The 16,865-nt window shown below is 44.4% G+C and overlaps 1 protein-coding gene across 1 annotated transcript in view; it reads right to left on the minus strand.

Annotated features, from left to right (window-relative positions):
- Positions 1-320: 320 nt before the first annotated feature.
- LOC143986885 (uncharacterized) overlaps positions 321-16,865 on the minus strand; it is a 159,558-nt gene continuing 143,013 nt past the window's right edge. The window contains exons 17-22 of the mRNA XM_077485291.1: positions 6,111-6,258; positions 5,894-5,991; positions 5,613-5,813; positions 5,317-5,526; positions 5,052-5,193; positions 321-1,706 (exon numbers count right to left, since the gene is read on the minus strand). Coding sequence (XP_077341417.1) covers positions 544-1,706; positions 5,052-5,193; positions 5,317-5,526; positions 5,613-5,813; positions 5,894-5,991; positions 6,111-6,258 — 1,962 coding nt within the window. The 3' untranslated portion in view covers positions 321-543. The remainder of the gene's footprint in view (positions 1,707-5,051; positions 5,194-5,316; positions 5,527-5,612; positions 5,814-5,893; positions 5,992-6,110; positions 6,259-16,865) is intronic.

Raw genomic sequence — 16,865 nt, forward strand, 5'->3', positions numbered from 1 at the left:
AAAAAAAAAATGCAGAAATGTCTCTGGCAGTGAAAGGATTAAAGGAAACGTTCCCCTTCAGGAACATGTTACATGTTCCTGCAGCGGGTCAGCGATCCAAGTCCTCTGTGTGACAGCAGTGCGTTCGAGAAGTTCCCTGTACCAGCTGCCACTTTAAGAAAAGAGCGAGGCTGTGCCATTCATTCACTGAGTTCTGTCCTTTGCCGATGTCGGCTTGTAGTTTTCAATGAACTCCCACACCACTGCCGAGCTCTCTGGTAGATGAGGAACAAGGAGATTGGGACCCCAATTTAGTCCCTTGGACAAGATGTTTTTTCAAAAAAAGTCCACACCCCTGGAACTGTTTCTTACATGATGAAGATCAGCCATGGAGTATATCTGAGGTGTATATCAGGGTGTGCTTCTTCCCCACATGAGAGCTGTGATGTCCAGCAACATTCATATTGGAAGACATTTCCCACACTTAAGGTACTAATACACCTCAAGGGTTGTGTGGGATCCCCGATGAACAGGAAGACAGGACTTCATTGAGGAACAATTCCCTCACTCAGGACAGGAATACGGCTTTTCCTCCATGTGAGATCTTAGATGTGTGGTAAGACTGGACTTCGCTGAAAAACATTTCCCACACTCAGGACAGGAATGTGGCTTCTCCCCTGTGTGTGATCTCTGATGTGTGTAAAGATTGGACTTCTGTGAAAAACATTTCCCGCACTCAGGACAGGAATGCGGCTTCTCCCCCGTGTGAAATCTCTGATGTTTGTAAAGATCGGACTTCGCTGAAAAACATTTCCCGCACTCAGGACAGGAATGTGGCTTCTCCCCAGTGTGAGATCTCTGATGTATGTAAAGATCGCATTTTACTGAAAAACATTTCCCGCATTCAGGACAGGGATACGGCTTCTCCCCCGTGTGAGATCTCTGATGTGTGTAAAGACTGGACTTCACTGAAAAACATTTCCCACACTCAGGACAGGAATACGGCTTCTCCCCTGTGTGAGATCTCTGATGTGTAGAAAGATTGGACTTCTGTGAAAAACATTTTCCACACTCGGGACAGGAATACAGCTTCTGCCCCCTGTGAGATCTCTGATGTCTGTAAAGGCTGGACTTGTCTGAAAAATATTTCTTGCACTCAGGACAGGAATACGGCTTCTCCCCGGTGTGAATTCTCTCATGTGTGGAAAGACTGGCCTTCTGTGAAAAACATTTCCCACACTCAGGACAGGAATACGGCTTCTCCCCTGTGTGAGATCTCTGATGTGTGGAAAGATTGGTCTTCACTGAAAAACATTTGCCGTACTCAGGACAGGAATTTGGCTTCTCCACCGTGTGAGCTCTCTGATGTGTGTAAAGATGTTGCTTCTGTGAAAAACATTTCCCGCACTCAGAACAGGAATATGGCTTCTTCCCCATGTGAGATCTCTGATGTCTGTAAAGATTGGACTTATATGAAAAACACTTCCCGCACACAGTACAGGAAAAGCTCTTATCTGTTGGAAGGATGGCACCGTCCCTCACAGTCTGAGGTTCTTCAGGATAAGAGGAATACGATGGTTCATCTACACTGTGTGGTGCCGGATGGGCATTTGAGGTAGCCGGGTTTTCTCCTGGACTATACTGTGTGATGTCCTCATCTTCTACTTTACCTTCTGGAGACAAAGTGAGACAATCCTCTGAGGTTTTCCTCATCTCCCGTCCATGTACTAAAATAGACATAAAAAGATTATTACTAGACATGAGCAGATTGGTTCCCCTAAACCAGGGCTCTTTGGTCTCTGAGGATCTTACAATTCCCCCCTCAAGGTAACTAGTAAATGGGTCCTCTGTAGGGCGACAACTAATGATAATTTTCATAATTAATTAGTTGGTCGATTATTGTTTCAATTTATTGACTAATTGGATAAAAACATCAAAAAAAGGTTGGTGTATAATTTTGTTAAAATTCTTGAATATCTATATGCAGTGGTAAATATAAATATCCAGATATATAGTTGTATATTTAATCCACTCCGAGAATAACAGACAGATAGATGTATAGAGGGTGAATCTGCTACATATCAGAATTAGAGATTAAGATTATTAAAATGTAAAATAGACATAAAACGCTGTTTTGCAGATTATCAGACAGGAGTGTAATATAATATGATGGATGACTGACTCCCTTGTCATAGACAGGTAGGTGGGTACAAGCTCCCTGCACCTGAGGTCACTAACTTATGCTGGCCGTACACAAGCAAATTTTTCTTTCAAAAAAACATTCATCCAATTTTCTAACCATTAGTGGGGTCAAATCAGCATTAATTTTTGACCACAGTGATGGAAAAATTCTAAGGAGCAGAACAGAAAACTTTTCTCGATCTAACAAATTTTCAAATAGTGTATGTGGTTTTTGCTTAGAAGTTACGTTCATTTTAAATTTGAATGTTAAAAGCAAGTGGAAATTTTCGAACTGCACTCGTCCATTAATTTTCATAAAAATATTTGTGCAAATATTCTTGTTCAAAAATGGATCCGTGTATGGCCAGCATAGGACATTTAGTAGCAGCAGCATGATTTTTTTCATCTATTAGGGTTAAAGAAAATAATCCTTTAGACCCGTTTTATAATGGGGAATTTTTTAGGTGCTTCTGGGCTAAAAATCGCGCCTGAAAACGCATCCCCTGCAGCCCCAATGTGAGAGCCGAGTGCTTTCACACTGTAGCAGTGCGCTTGCAGAACGTTAGAAAAAGTCCTGCAAGCAGCATCTTTTGGGCGGTGAAGGAGCGGTGTACACACTGATCCTCCACCACCCCTGCCATTGGAATCAATGGGCATCACTGCCAAAGCAAAGTGTTTCAGCAGCAGCGCTTTGCGGTTACTTTTAACCCTTTATTCGGCCGCTAGCGGGAGTTAAAAGCACCCCGCTAGCGGCCAAAAAGCACCACTATATCAGCAGTAAAGCGCCGCTAAAATTAGTGGCGCTTTACCGCTAACGCCCCCCCCCCCCCACTGTGAAAGTAGCCTTATAGTACAAAAACAGCAGATAATCACTACTATAAGGAATTCATTTATACCGTAAAATAGTGTAAGTAATATATATATATATATATATATATAATAAATATACTCAGATGTAGGATATATGGGTATTTTACCTGGGAGTCAGACATGAAGCTATATGGAGGTTAGAGGGGGAAAAAACTTTTATGTTAAAGTAGTACTGAAAGCTGAAACTTTTTTCATGGATATAATAATTTTATATATAATGTACAATACTAGTAAACTTTTACTTTATGTAATAGTAATGCCTTCTATTACCTCCAGTCTATCAGCATCCACCTTCTCTGGGTTCAGATGCTGATCTTCCCTGCACAGAGCCCTTAAAGTCATTGTAAATGTTGGATTATTTTTTTTAAAACAAACTTGTCATACTTACCTGCTCTGTGTAATGGTTTTGCACAGAGCAGCCCTGATTCTTCTCTTCTGGACCTCTCCCCGGCACTTCTGGCTCCTCCTGCCTTAAGAGTGCCCCTATAGGAAGCTGCAAAGTATAGTATAGAGCTCCCCCATAGGAAGCAGCAAAGTATAGTAGAGTTCCCCTATAGGAAGCTGCAAAGTATAGTATAGAGTTCCCCTATTGGAAGCCGCAAAGTATAGTATAGAGTTCCCCTATAGGAAAATAAAAAAAACTTCTGCCTTTAGAATCACTTGCGTCCTTCTCTTGCCCAGGACTACATGTCCCATGATGCATTGCTCCTCACACATTCATGTTCTCAGGCATTTACTGACATGTATGGATGGTGTACTGAGCTGTATTTTCTGATATGTAAAGAAATAATGCATTCTGTATGCAGGCCAATTAATCGACTGACCAACTAATCGATTATGAGAATAGTTGACAACTATTTTCATAATCGATTATGACGATTAATTGTTTCAGCCCTACATCTCTGAATCTCCCACCAGTTCATTTTTTATTCATGGACCTTAGTCAGAGAGTGAGGAAACAATGAGAACTGTCTTTTATAGGAGTGACAGTGATGAGGGGGTTATAGGACGAGTGTCCCCACCCCCTCTATCACTCATTACCATCTTCCCAACACAAGAAGTCCTGCACTTCCTTATTTAGTCTATGATTTAGTCATGAATGACAGCGGGGCTGAGCCCCACCAGAGGTCAGAGAGTGAGGATAGAGGGAGAAAAACCAAGATGAAGACTGGACTGATCCTGAAGACCACCATCATTGGGTTATTGACTCCTCCCTCATTATCACTTTCTGTTTAAGGTTCCAAAGTTTGAGGATGTTATCACATTATTATCACCATGTAAAAGTCTGTGCTCCAAACAAATCATCAGATTTAAAATGTCCAGCTGGTAGGAAATGGGTGAAGTATTGGTAAGGCCTATGTAATGTATAACTTATTATATAGGATACAACAGTTAGGATTTTTACTATCAGAATTATGTAATGTACAACATAGAGTATATAGTGCAGGGGTCAGGAGTATGCAAAGTGTCAAAATATATTTTGACTAGTGTAAGGGTGAGGACTCATAATATTGGTATTCAGTAATCAGTGGAAGCTTAAATGTTTACATGAGACAAGTTGCATAGGTCCCACACCGCTGCCTCCCATCTCCTGAGACTGCACTCAGTGACTTGGGTCTGAGACTATACAGACATATCCCAGCACCTGGCACAGCCAGCAGACAACAGAGCAAGCAATCCTGTGAGAATTGTTCTGTCAGAGATATTGGCATACCCGGGAATGGGGCAGAAGACCCAAAGCACATACCCCAGGTGCCTTGGTCTTGTAAAGCCTTTGATGAAAATGAACATTTTGCTGCCAGCTGAACCCCAGAATCTCCATAAATCCAGTCTAGATACATAAATTGTGTCTGCAGCACAGAGAAGGAAGATTATCTGAGAGAAATACAGGACCAGGGTATTATAGGCTGATATAACCCAGTCCTTTACCTACTCCGGATCAATCAGTGAGCAGTATGGGTGGAGAAATGTATTAGGTATGTATTAAATGTATTATTAAATGTATTGTGTTAGTGACCCACCTGTGCTGATCTCTGTAGAAGTTTCTTCCTCTATAAATGTCCCTGTTATTCCATCCTCCTCCATAGACTGCTGATCATCCCTCACATACGTCTCTTCTTCTTCTGCTTTAACCTCAAATTCTATATCGATTGGATCTCCACTCTAAATCAAGAAAATTAGAGTGAATATTATCTGCAAAATATAAGCTTTATTATTGTGACATCACATAAAAAATCCACACATTGTCTCCATGAGTCTGTGTTTTATAAGCTCCGTCCCACCAACCTTGAGGTAACAGTGAGGGATGGTTTGATCTTCCTGTGTAGAATCCCGGGAACACAGAGGACAGGGACATCTCTCTGGTGGGTTCCTTGTATTAGGTGGCGCCATCATATCCTTGTGTCCTTCTGATAACTCCTCCATCACTCTATACTCCTCACTCTCCTCTTTATACTCTTCTTTAACATCAATATTATCATCCCAGAGGTTTCCCCTCTGAATATATAATAAAAAGATTAATTGTAATAAACATGCTGTGTATAAATCAGAACTACCAATACTGTATTTGTCAATCATCTTACCTGATGATGGTGAGGGATGGTGTGACCTTTCTGTGTGGAATCCCGGGAATACAGAGGATGGGGACTCTCTGGTGGGTTTCTGTAGCTGGATGACTTTACCATGGTGTCCTGGTACAGATCTTTGTGTTCTTTTACAGCATCATCATCCTCCTCTTTTATTTCTTCTTTAACTTCAACTTTAGAATCTCTCATGTTTCCACTCTGAATATATAATAAAAATGACATCAATGCAGATAATGTACAGATCCTAATGATACTATCAGTGATTTTTCCTTATCTACCTGATGATGGTGAGGGATGGTGTAATCTTTCTGTGTGTAATCGCGGGAATACAGAGGATGGGGACATCTCTCTGGTGGGTTTCCATTACTGGATCCATCTGTAGGAAACACACACACTGACTGAATACATTATTTCTATGTGTTTATCATCAGATGATGGAGGATCTAGGTGGACCCTCCGTACTGCTCTCTCGATTACAATAAAGTCTCCTCTTACCTGGTGATGTGAGGGGCAGCTGATTGTCCATCATGACGTCCTTGTAGAGATCCTTGTGTCCTTCTAAATACTCCCACTCCTCCATGGAGAAATAGACAGTGACATCCTGACACCTTATAAAAGTGTGTATAAGGGTGCAGATATCAGTCTATCAGTCTATGTAGAAATAGAAGAGGGTCTTCATGCACTTCCGGCAGCACTTGAAGAGAGAAGCAAACTCTGGAAGTAAAATGAAAAGAAAAAAGCCGCCTCTAAGTGCAGAAGTAAAACTTTATATTTCCCAAAAGGGTTAAAAAACACTTACAAAAGGGTGGATGGGTAGGAACACATCATATTACTAATATGGCAGGTGGTCTGGCATTCTGGTAGTCCCATGGAGTCTCAGGGATATCTGGAGGTGCGATTCTATGGCAGAATATTCTGAAGTGGCCAACAGATGGAAGACACAACTCTCCTGGATATGGGGAAGACAGTTAGGCTGTCTGAGACAGAATGAAAGCTCACGAAGCATGCAGCAGGAGCGCCTGCGCAAACAGCCATATGACGGCAATTCACGCAGGAGAGCAAATCTGTCGCCGTATAACTGCGGCGGCTGAAGCCCCGCTTCAGACTGAGGTATAATTCACCCACACAGGACCCTCACACTATGCAGGTTAAAAGCTTGTTGCAGGCATTCTGATGTCATTATATGCAATGCAAGACCAACAGTCCCACTTTGCTAGTGAGGATGCAAGGGTCTGCCCACATGCTAAGAGCATCAGTAAAAAGTCATGATGGAGGGACATTGGGAGGGGGAAACCAAATCATTGTTCCTGGGTGTGTCCTACCTCTACTAAACTGAAGAGTAAAGGTGGGTCCAATGAAGCCACGAAATACCCCACAGGATCCTAAGGGTGGAATCAATAGATCATATGATTCTGGGAATAGACCTCACTACTCCCAAAATCCTCACCCGGTAAATCTCCCCGCTGCTAGAAGTAGAGGTGCCAAAAACAGTGGTAGAGGACCGCAATGTGGGTCACCAGGTAATTCATATCACAATGAGGGACCGAGAGGACCCCCACCCGGTTAGCATGATTATCGCAATGATTATAATTGAGGTGGCCATGAGAATGATTATATGACAAGGACACCCATCCGCACCATTAATCGCTTCATCCCCCTTCAGGGGAAGGGACCAAGAGAAACGTATCAGGACTCTTATGGGTATATAGATAGAGAGGAAGACCTATTTATTAGGTCCCCTTATCACTATAACCAGAGCCAACCAGGGCCCTCCTATCATTCGGGTTTTCCGGGGGGTCCACACAGGATTACCTGGGAAGTCCAGAAAGAAGAGAGGTACCAGAGAGGGGTAGAGGATCCACAGCAAAAAGAAAAAGAACCTGACATGCTCTGGTATCTTTAACCTGAGTTTGGTTATTTTGACCGATGAGGAGAAGTTGGTGTTGGACAAGGGACTGAAATATGTCCCCCCCCCCAAAAAAAAAACACTCAACAAATTCTCCACTTTTATAGACATTCAAAAATGTATCTGTAAACTCAGTATCCAGAGAAATTTTCTTTCCTTCCCCTCCAACACTAGCTCTGCCATCAGCAATGGCCACACACTTACGGAACTTTTGAACCCATCTTTATTTCACCCTCCAGGGACCATGGCACCTGCCATTAGTGTTTTTCTTAGTCTTTTACTACGTCATTTAGACAAACTACCCAGCAAAAAAACATACACAGATCCCAATATTTAAATAGGGCTGAAACAATTGTGCGAACAAAAAAATGTGATTATTCGTCCTGCCGACAAAGGCGGAGCAATAGTCATATTAAATAAGGAGGACTATATTGCAGAAATGGATAAGATTCTTGAAGATTCTAATACCTATAGTCTTATCCATACTGATCCAACCACCATCATCAAGCAGTCCCTTACTGAACTGGTCAATGAAGGCTACTCTTTGGGCATCTTAGATAAGACAGAGCGGAATTTCCTCGTGCCTCTTGCACCTCGAATTCCTGCTATATATTATCTCCCGAAGGTGCACAAAGATCCTGCCAATCCCCCTGGATGTCCCATAATCAGTGGGATTGACTCGGTAACATCTAGGATTGGGAAATATGTTGATTTTCATCTCCAGCCACTAGTACGGCTAGTGCCTTCTTATTTGAAGGATACTGGCGATACTATTAGACTCTGTAGATTACCAAGATGGCATGTTCCTGGTTACAGCGGATGTAGCCTCTTTATATACCTGCATTCCATATGACTTAGGTTTAGGTGCTGTAGAGTATTATTTATCCAAGAATACTACCCTTTCTCTGATTCAGTGAAATTTCATCATGGAACTCCTTAGATTTGCAACCCAACATAATGATTTTTGGTTCCAGAGTAATTTTTATTTGCAGACTAGAAGAGTGGCCGTGGGGGCAAACTTTTCCCCCAGCTTGGCCAACTTGTTTATGGCCAAATGGGAGAAGGATGTCGTCTATGCCTTCAAGAGACCTGAATTGGTCTTGTGAGCCAGGTATATAGACGACATCCTCAACCTATGGAATAGGAACCGTGAATCTCTTGATGAATTCATGTCCCTTCTCAACCAGAATGACAGAGGTATACGTCTGAGCTATGCGGCTAGTCTTACCCCTGTTCATTTTCTGGATCTGGAGATTATTGTTGTAGACAAACACCTGGAATTCAAGACCTATTTCAAACCTACCGGAATGGGTACGTTCTGGTCGATAGTTGTCACCACTTCCAATGGCTGAAGTCAGTTCCCCGTAGTCAGTTTCTCAGACTGAGGAGAAACTGTACACGGACAGAGGATTTCATAATTCAATCTACCATTTTGAAAAATAGGTTCTTGGAAAAAGGCTATCAGGATCTTGATATATAAATTGACCGGATTTCCAGATTAGATAGGGATTCACTGTTGAAAGCCCCCCCCCCCCTAAAACTGCTAAGGATGATAAATTTAGATGGTAATTTTTCACCTCATAGTTTGTACAATAGAGATAAATTAAGATCATGAAAAAACATTGGGGGATTCTCCAAAGTGACAGATTTTTGGGACCAGCTATCCCCGATAGTGCTGGTGTTATATTTAGGGGAGCACAGTCTATACAGGGGCAGATTGCACCCAATGTGATAGAACCCCCTAAACATACCCAATTTTTCCAACAATGTAAGGGGTACTATCTGTGTCGTAAATGCAACGTCTGTCTTCATAATGTTGTGGCAGACTTAAGAGTGATAACTTTCAATCCACTGTCACTCAAAGCATTTACTCTATGGGACACTTCACTACATATGCCACTAAATTTATTATTATTTTAGTCTATTTACTGACTTGTCCTTGTAATAAGCAGTATATAGGACGTACCATCAGAACTTTTTCTATTCGGATGAATGAAAATTTCACCAATATTAAAAGTGGGAAGATCCCCCATCACTATCTGAAATACCATAATTGAGTTCCCAGTGGAACACAATTTGTGGTCATCGACAAGTTTGTTCCCCATTGGAGGGGCGAGTCCCGCCTCCGCGGGGTATCTCTTCTCAAAACGTATTGGATCTATGAGCTTAGGACCTACTTGCCGTTCGGCATGAACATCGAGTGGGACGTTAACTGATTCATCAACAAAGCTTAATGTGACCCATTTTTTCGAGTTTATCCCTTACTTCTGCTTCATTTTATTATTTTTTACTGCCTTTTTTGCTGTGTAGCTTTAAATGTCTAGGTATTCAAGGGTTGCCGAAGCCCGCAGTTCTCCTAGCGTTGGGAGATTACTGCTGCCTTCATATGTACTAACTGTGCTCTTTTTGCCTTTGTTGATTATACCATCGCTAACTGTATGATGTTATGGTCTGTGTTGAGTGTTGTGGCATTCTGTTCCAGTTGCCCTCTGGTATATCTGTGTCTTCGGTTCATTTTATGTTCATTCGTATTTGTCTGCCGTTTTTATGATGTTGATTATGGTGCCGGTCGTGCGGCGTGGTGACACGCCGCATGTCTGGATTCCTTTGGTTACCTGACTTTGTGCTCATTTGTTGTGCCAGACCCATAGCGTATCTTCTTCACTGAGTGTTAGGCAGCATCAACAGGCCTTGTCACGTGACCACTTTGTTGCTCCATGACTGACGCATTACATGAGTCATGATGCTGGCATGGCCAACATACGACGTCAGTTCCAGTTTTCTTTCGTCGTTCAATGCCTCTAAGTGAGGTGGATGATGATCTAACCTGGATGTACGTCTATAGTTTGATCTGGATTGGCTGCTTTGGGTTGCGTGTTTATCACGCCCACACCATCGATCACGATTTGCTGTTGCAGACCACGTGGCAATGTTGTCCATTTTTGCGGGCTTTATGGCACGTTGATTGTACCATGTGCAGACTTATTTACTTCTGGGTGACCTTTTAGGTTGCTTATACAGCCTGGTGAATTGTGGTGTGATTGGTTCCTATTGGGAGGTTCGAACATAGGCCGTCTGGTGACTAGTCCTCCTCCTATTACGGAACCTGTTACTGCCCATTTCTGATTGTATCGTTTTGATTGGTTTTATAATTTTAAAGATATCTATATATACAAGCAATATGGGGGGAGCTGTTAGATGCCCCAGTAGAAGTCCTAGTAGGACGAAACGTGTCAGGCTTGGTTTCACTGCTCTTCATATTGCTTTTTATTTGTGATCACATTTTATTTGTATGCCGATTTTTAGGAATAGAAACCCACCTTTTTTGACCTGCAGTATTGGAAGCCCTCTTCTTTTCTTTGCATACCCTCTGTGATGTGAGTTTGTTTGACCTCTTCCACCTGGTCACCCACGGCTCAGTGGCTGTCGCCATCATTAAGATCCCACCTTCCCTGGACCCTTTGGACCGTTCCTCCTGATCCGCTGATCTGGATAGACATGCTTGATTGACCTAGTGTCGCTGACATCCAGGTCCACTGGTTCTGGTAAGAGTAACCATTCTTATTTTACTTTGGATGCCACTTTTCTCTGGATGTTAAATATTCATTAAGCCCATCATTTCCCTCCTTTTGAGAACAACCATTTATTTGGACTGACTCACTTGGGACTTATTTGTTGTTCCTTTATCTTCACATATATGGGAGTTCTATTGTTATATATTTGAGTTGTGCAGCTTTTTATTATTACTGTTTTTCATTATCAGCGCTACATTTCCGCACACTTCCCTTTATGAATTTTTGTCACATTCGTATATAGTGGCTCATCACTGGTTAGCACGTGTGCTGCTGTGAGCATGGTGTTGCTGGTCAATCGGCAGCTCCCCTGTGGCTCTGTATTCCTGATTCTTGGACTTCCCGTTACTGACCCTGCTTCCTGATATCCTGGTTTGGCCTCTGGCTTGTACCTCTACTCCTGCTTGCTTCCTAAGTGTTTGACGCCGGCTTGGCTCACTAGACTCTGCTTCTCCCGTCTCCTGTGTAAGACCCCGGCTTGTTCCAGTTCCGCTGCCTGACTGATCCCCTGTGTATGACCTTTGGCCTGGCTCTTGGTTTCCTCTCTACCAGGCACCTCAGCAAACCTGCTCTTCAAGTGTTTCCTGTCTGCTACAGTCATCTCCTGGTGATCAGCTCTTCTGACTACAACTGCCTCTGACAAACCGTGCCTCTTTGGGCACTGTACTCACTGTACCATCTCCAGGGGTGTGTACAACTTAGCCGCAAGGGGAGCCCTCTCAGCACCTGGGCCTCCAACCGGTACGTGACATTATGTAACCATATGTAGCCCCAAATCTCTGTATCTTTTCCACAGTAAAATCATACCGTATTGTAAGATATCATAGAGGGGGCGATACGTCTTCATTGCAAACATATTGATCCAATGGGAGATTTTGTTTTTAATCCATTTAGTTATGCAAATATGTCAACTTTAAATGTCCCCTGTAAAATCATATCGTATTGTAAATATTAGAGAGGGTGATGTATGTGTGACAATTCTGTGTAATCATTATTTTATATATTACATTATTTTATATCTAGTTTTTCTCAGTTGAATTTACAACCAAAAAAAACTTGTCTGATAGCATGACCACTGATTGGGAACTGTCTGATCACTTGACTCCAGTTGATGGGCTCGGGTGTGTTGGAAACCCACGTTCCCGATCCCGCCAGGAAGACGACACTGCACAGCGCTAATCACAGGCAGTGATACGTGTACCAATCTGTACAGCTGAGGACCAGGACATTTTTCACTGCCTATAATTAGCGCTGCGCTGTGTCGGCTTCCTGGCGGGATCGGGAACGTGTGGTTTCAAACACACCCGAGCCCATCACTATTCATCATCAACTGATCCTCCATGAAGGGGGTTAATCTAGTTTTCTACACTATATACGGGTGTATCATCATCTGCTGGAGATAATAGACATCACAGTGACTATGGAGGAAGAGGACGGACATGACGGGGGGGTTACTGGGTGTAAATAGAAAATAAGATCTTATTACCTCCTCTGCTGCATCTTCCAGCAACGTCGCTCTCTACTTCTTCCTGACTCACCTCTCACCCAGAACTTCCTGTCTGTATCTGACATCACTTCCTGTTTTCCATAGGGTCTGAGAGAGGTCTGGCTGCAGACTGGAGCTCCACCAATGATAGAAAGCATGTGGCCTCCACTCCACTTTTTTTTTTTTTTCTACTAAACTTTATTGTGAATCTCTGCAGCTGAAGCTCCACTACAGGAAGTGTGGCCTACATGATTCCTATGTAGAGTGGAGATCCAGTGACTGCAGTCTGCAGCACACACTGATCCATTCTGTTGGGATTTGTAGAAATAGAAGAAGATATTTTTGGGAGGTTTTGTACTTTCTGGTAAAATTCTCTCCTTGTAAAAGCGATTGTTTATTATTTCCCAATGTACATGTTTGGTGATGATGGAAGTTGATGTTTATGTTGGAAGAAGAATACAATCCATGTCTCTAATCACAATCTCATTGTCCTTATTTGCTCCACCTTCATACCAACGAACAGGACCAAGACTGAGACACACATCCATCTCCACACAGAAAATGTTTTACGGTTCAATGATATGTCGACATTAAACCTCCATCTTCATGAAAATCATATCTGTTCTGGTGCAAATATTATCCACTTAACAACCGCTCAGCCACATTGTACTGAGGACCGGGGGGGGGGGCGGCGCTGTACTGAGGACGTGGGGGGCACTGTACTGAGGACGGGGGGTGCTGTACTGAGGACGGGGGGCGTTGTACTGAGGATGCTGTACTGAGGACAGGGGCACAGTACTGAGGCCGGGGGGTAGCGCCGTACTGAGGACGGGAGGTGCTGTACTGAGGACGGTGACACTGTACTGAGGACGGGGGGCATTGTACTGAGGACGGGGGGCACTGTACTGAGGATGGGTGGCATTGTACTGAGGACGGGGGGTGCTGTAGTGAGGACGGGGGGCACAGTACTGAGGACGGGGGGCACTGTAGGCAAAGGGAGGTGCTGGTATGTCTCTGCCTTCTCCCAGGTTTAGGGCGCATGCGTGCTCAACCCCACCTGACTCCCCCTGTGATTGTACACAGCATCCCGGCCAATGATTCATACATTGTACTGAGGATATGTGGTGCTGTACTGAGGATGGGGGGCATTTTATTGAGGATGGGGGCACTGTACTGAGGATGGGGGGGCGCTGTACTGAGGAGGGGGGCGTTGTACTGAGGACGGGGGCGCTGTACTGAGGGCGGGGGGCACTGTACTGAGGGCAGGGGGCGCTGTACTGAGGATGGGTGGTGCTGTTTTTGGGACAAGTGGCATTGTACTGAGGACGGGTGGCACTTGTACTGAGGATGGGTGCCATTGTACTGAGGATGGGTGGCATTGTACTGAGGATGGGGGGTGCTGTACTGAGGATAGGTGGCGTTGTACTGAGGACGAGTGGCACTGTACTGAGGACGAGTGGCACTGTACTGAGGACGGGGGCGCTGTAGGCAAAGCAATGTGCTGGTATGTCTCTGCCTACTCCCAGGTTTAGGGCATGCACACATTCACCCCCACCTGACTCCCACTGTGATTGTACACAGCGTCCCGGCCAATGATTCACACCCGGGACCAGCTGATCAGCTGTGTCCAATCACAGCTCAAAGCTCTGTGTTAGGTTGTGTACAGAGGGAGTGATCTGTCAGTGATCATTAGTATAAAGCAGCACACTGTACACACATTACACCGAGTTATGGAACACATTTAACCCCTTTATCGCCCCTAGATTTTAACCCCTTCCCAGCCAGTGTCATATTTCTAGCACTGATCACTGTATTAGTGTCACTGGTGATGTCAGTTCCCCCCAGCGACAGTTAGTGTCAGTTTGCCCTAGAAGTAGTTTATCTCCGCCATTTGTTGTATAAAACAAATAAAAATTCCAGTACATATACCATAGTTTGTAGACGCTATAACTTTCAAGCTAATCAATCAATATACATTTATTTGGATTTTTTTTGTATCAAAAACACGTAGCAGAATATATTTAGGACAATGTTTATGACTCAAATATATATTTGTAGTCAGAGTCTTCACTTGGAAATGCGATACCCTAATTACCAAGGCCTGAGGTGTGCCTTGGCCTAGTTGGTCAGTACGCCTGAAAAGAGGGCAAAAGACATGAAAGTAGGTGTGATAAAAAGCTAGATGAAAGGTGGTAACCAATCGTCCAACAGGGTAGCGTACACCCGGATGAACAGATCCGGTGTGTCAGCTATGACACGATGAACACCAACCTCCCATGAATTGATAATGAGGAGGGACCCCCTGCTTGGAACTGCAACAGCCCAGAACCCAAATAAATGCGCTGTGATGAACGGATTGAGTCTGATTCAGAGAAACCCAGACATGGAACGAACTGCTTGAAGCATAAGGATACATGAGGGGAAAGGAGCAAGGGCCTACCCTGAGGATCCCTTGCGAAATAATGGGAGGGAAGATCGAATGCTATGAATAGACAATGGTATATAACTCTGTGAAATTCCCAGGAACCCCCGGCCTGTCTATGCTTGGTAGGGGAAGCTGAGAGGGTAAGCCGCAAAAAGCACTACCTGACAGGAGTTTGCAGGGGCCTGAAGTGCTGGATACCTGATGGATGAGTTTGCTAGTGTTGGCGGAATAAGGCCAATATGCTGTGGCAATGAGCACCATCTAAACATGGAGAACCCTACCAGATACTCAGAACCTGGTCCCATGCTATGTAAATCAGGTCAAGCATCTGCTTGACCTGACAGAGTTTGAGTCCAGAATAGACGAAGGAGGGCCAGACTCCAACCTGGGGAATAAGTCACATGGCATGAATCCAGCCTACCCAAATTGACTGTAAGCACCCCTTTTCAAACAGGCTGGGGAATCGTACAAAGATGACTGGCCTGACTTACCTGAGCAGTACCCCTGGCAACATCATAAGTAAGAGATTGCACTGAGAATGGGACCCAGAATAATGATAACGCTGGCCCGAACCCACCACTTTGTGGGCCGTCAAGTGGACATTGGCCCAGCACACACCCCGAGAGAGACTATAGATCCCTGGGCGGTAACCTGGGTCACCCTGCTACAGGACATAACTGAATGAATTAACCGCTGACGACCCCCCCCCACCCCCGCTGGTACCAAAGACCCAACGGAGTGCTTGGCAAGGTATAGAAGCAGGGACTGCTTCCGACCCAAGGGAAAGCCCAGTGGTGAAACGACATCTGCACCATTACCTTGCCCTACCAACAGGCAGATCTGATGGAAGACAGTTCAAACTTTGATGATAACAGTTTGGATGCCACTGCACCCCCCCCCCCCCAACTGAAGCAAGTTCTGAATCGTCAAATCCATGGACGAATACCTTGATGAAAAAATGTTTCCGCAGGAAAGAGCAGCCAAATGCACTGAATGATGTTGGATCCTGCCACTGGGCACCCTAGTGGCCTGGCCCCCTACCCTCAGAACAAAGGTAAAGAACCAGACACAGTACCCCTAAGAAATGACTGCCTCCAGTAACTTGATTTGGCAACAAAAGCATGACTGTCTAATCATGAAGCTGAAGCCAAGAAACTACAAACAAAAGAATCTGACAAGATAGTGATGCAGCCCGCATGCAAGCCTGAAAAATGCTTCCAGCAGGGCTGTCTGAAGACCGGGAATAGGAGATACCAAACACCACCCCAGACAAGGAACATGCTTGGCTCAGGCAAATTAAATCAGAAGGTTTGACAAGACCGGTGAACTGAGGGATCGTAGGAAGAGTGGAAGCTGGGGCTGCGCTGACACCCCGTCTCTGACCGAGGGAGCTTTGATCATCTCCATCCTGTCTTGGAACCGTAACAGACCATGGAGAGCATATTTAGCCCACATGAATCTGCATTAAGAATAATGCCCAGAACTTGTTCCATGCTGGCGGATGGGAGTAGCTGGAACGGAACCCGGAAAACATGCTGAAGCGTACCACTTTCCCGACTGGGAAAGGAAAACCCCTGTGACAAAGCTCCGCTGTGTGCTTAAGTATGGACCAACTCCTTGGTGATGGAGTATGGACCAACTCCTTGGTGACGGAGTGCTACCATGCCCCGAACCACCATGTGAGGTTGAAAGGATGAACATAAATGGTTGCACCCGAAACGTGCGGCATGCCCAACCCAAGGAAATAGACCCAATGAAAGTGACAACAGACACCCAGACATCACCCCACTAGCCTACCTGAGTATGAGAACGTGACCAAAAATTACAAGACCACAGCGCGTGAATGACCTGATGACAGACC

Source organism: Lithobates pipiens, unplaced genomic scaffold, assembly GCF_037356315.1.
Source record: "Lithobates pipiens isolate NorthernLeopardFrog02 unplaced genomic scaffold, aLitPip1_a1.2 Scaffold_18, whole genome shotgun sequence".
Lineage (NCBI taxonomy): Eukaryota > Metazoa > Chordata > Amphibia > Anura > Ranidae > Lithobates > Lithobates pipiens.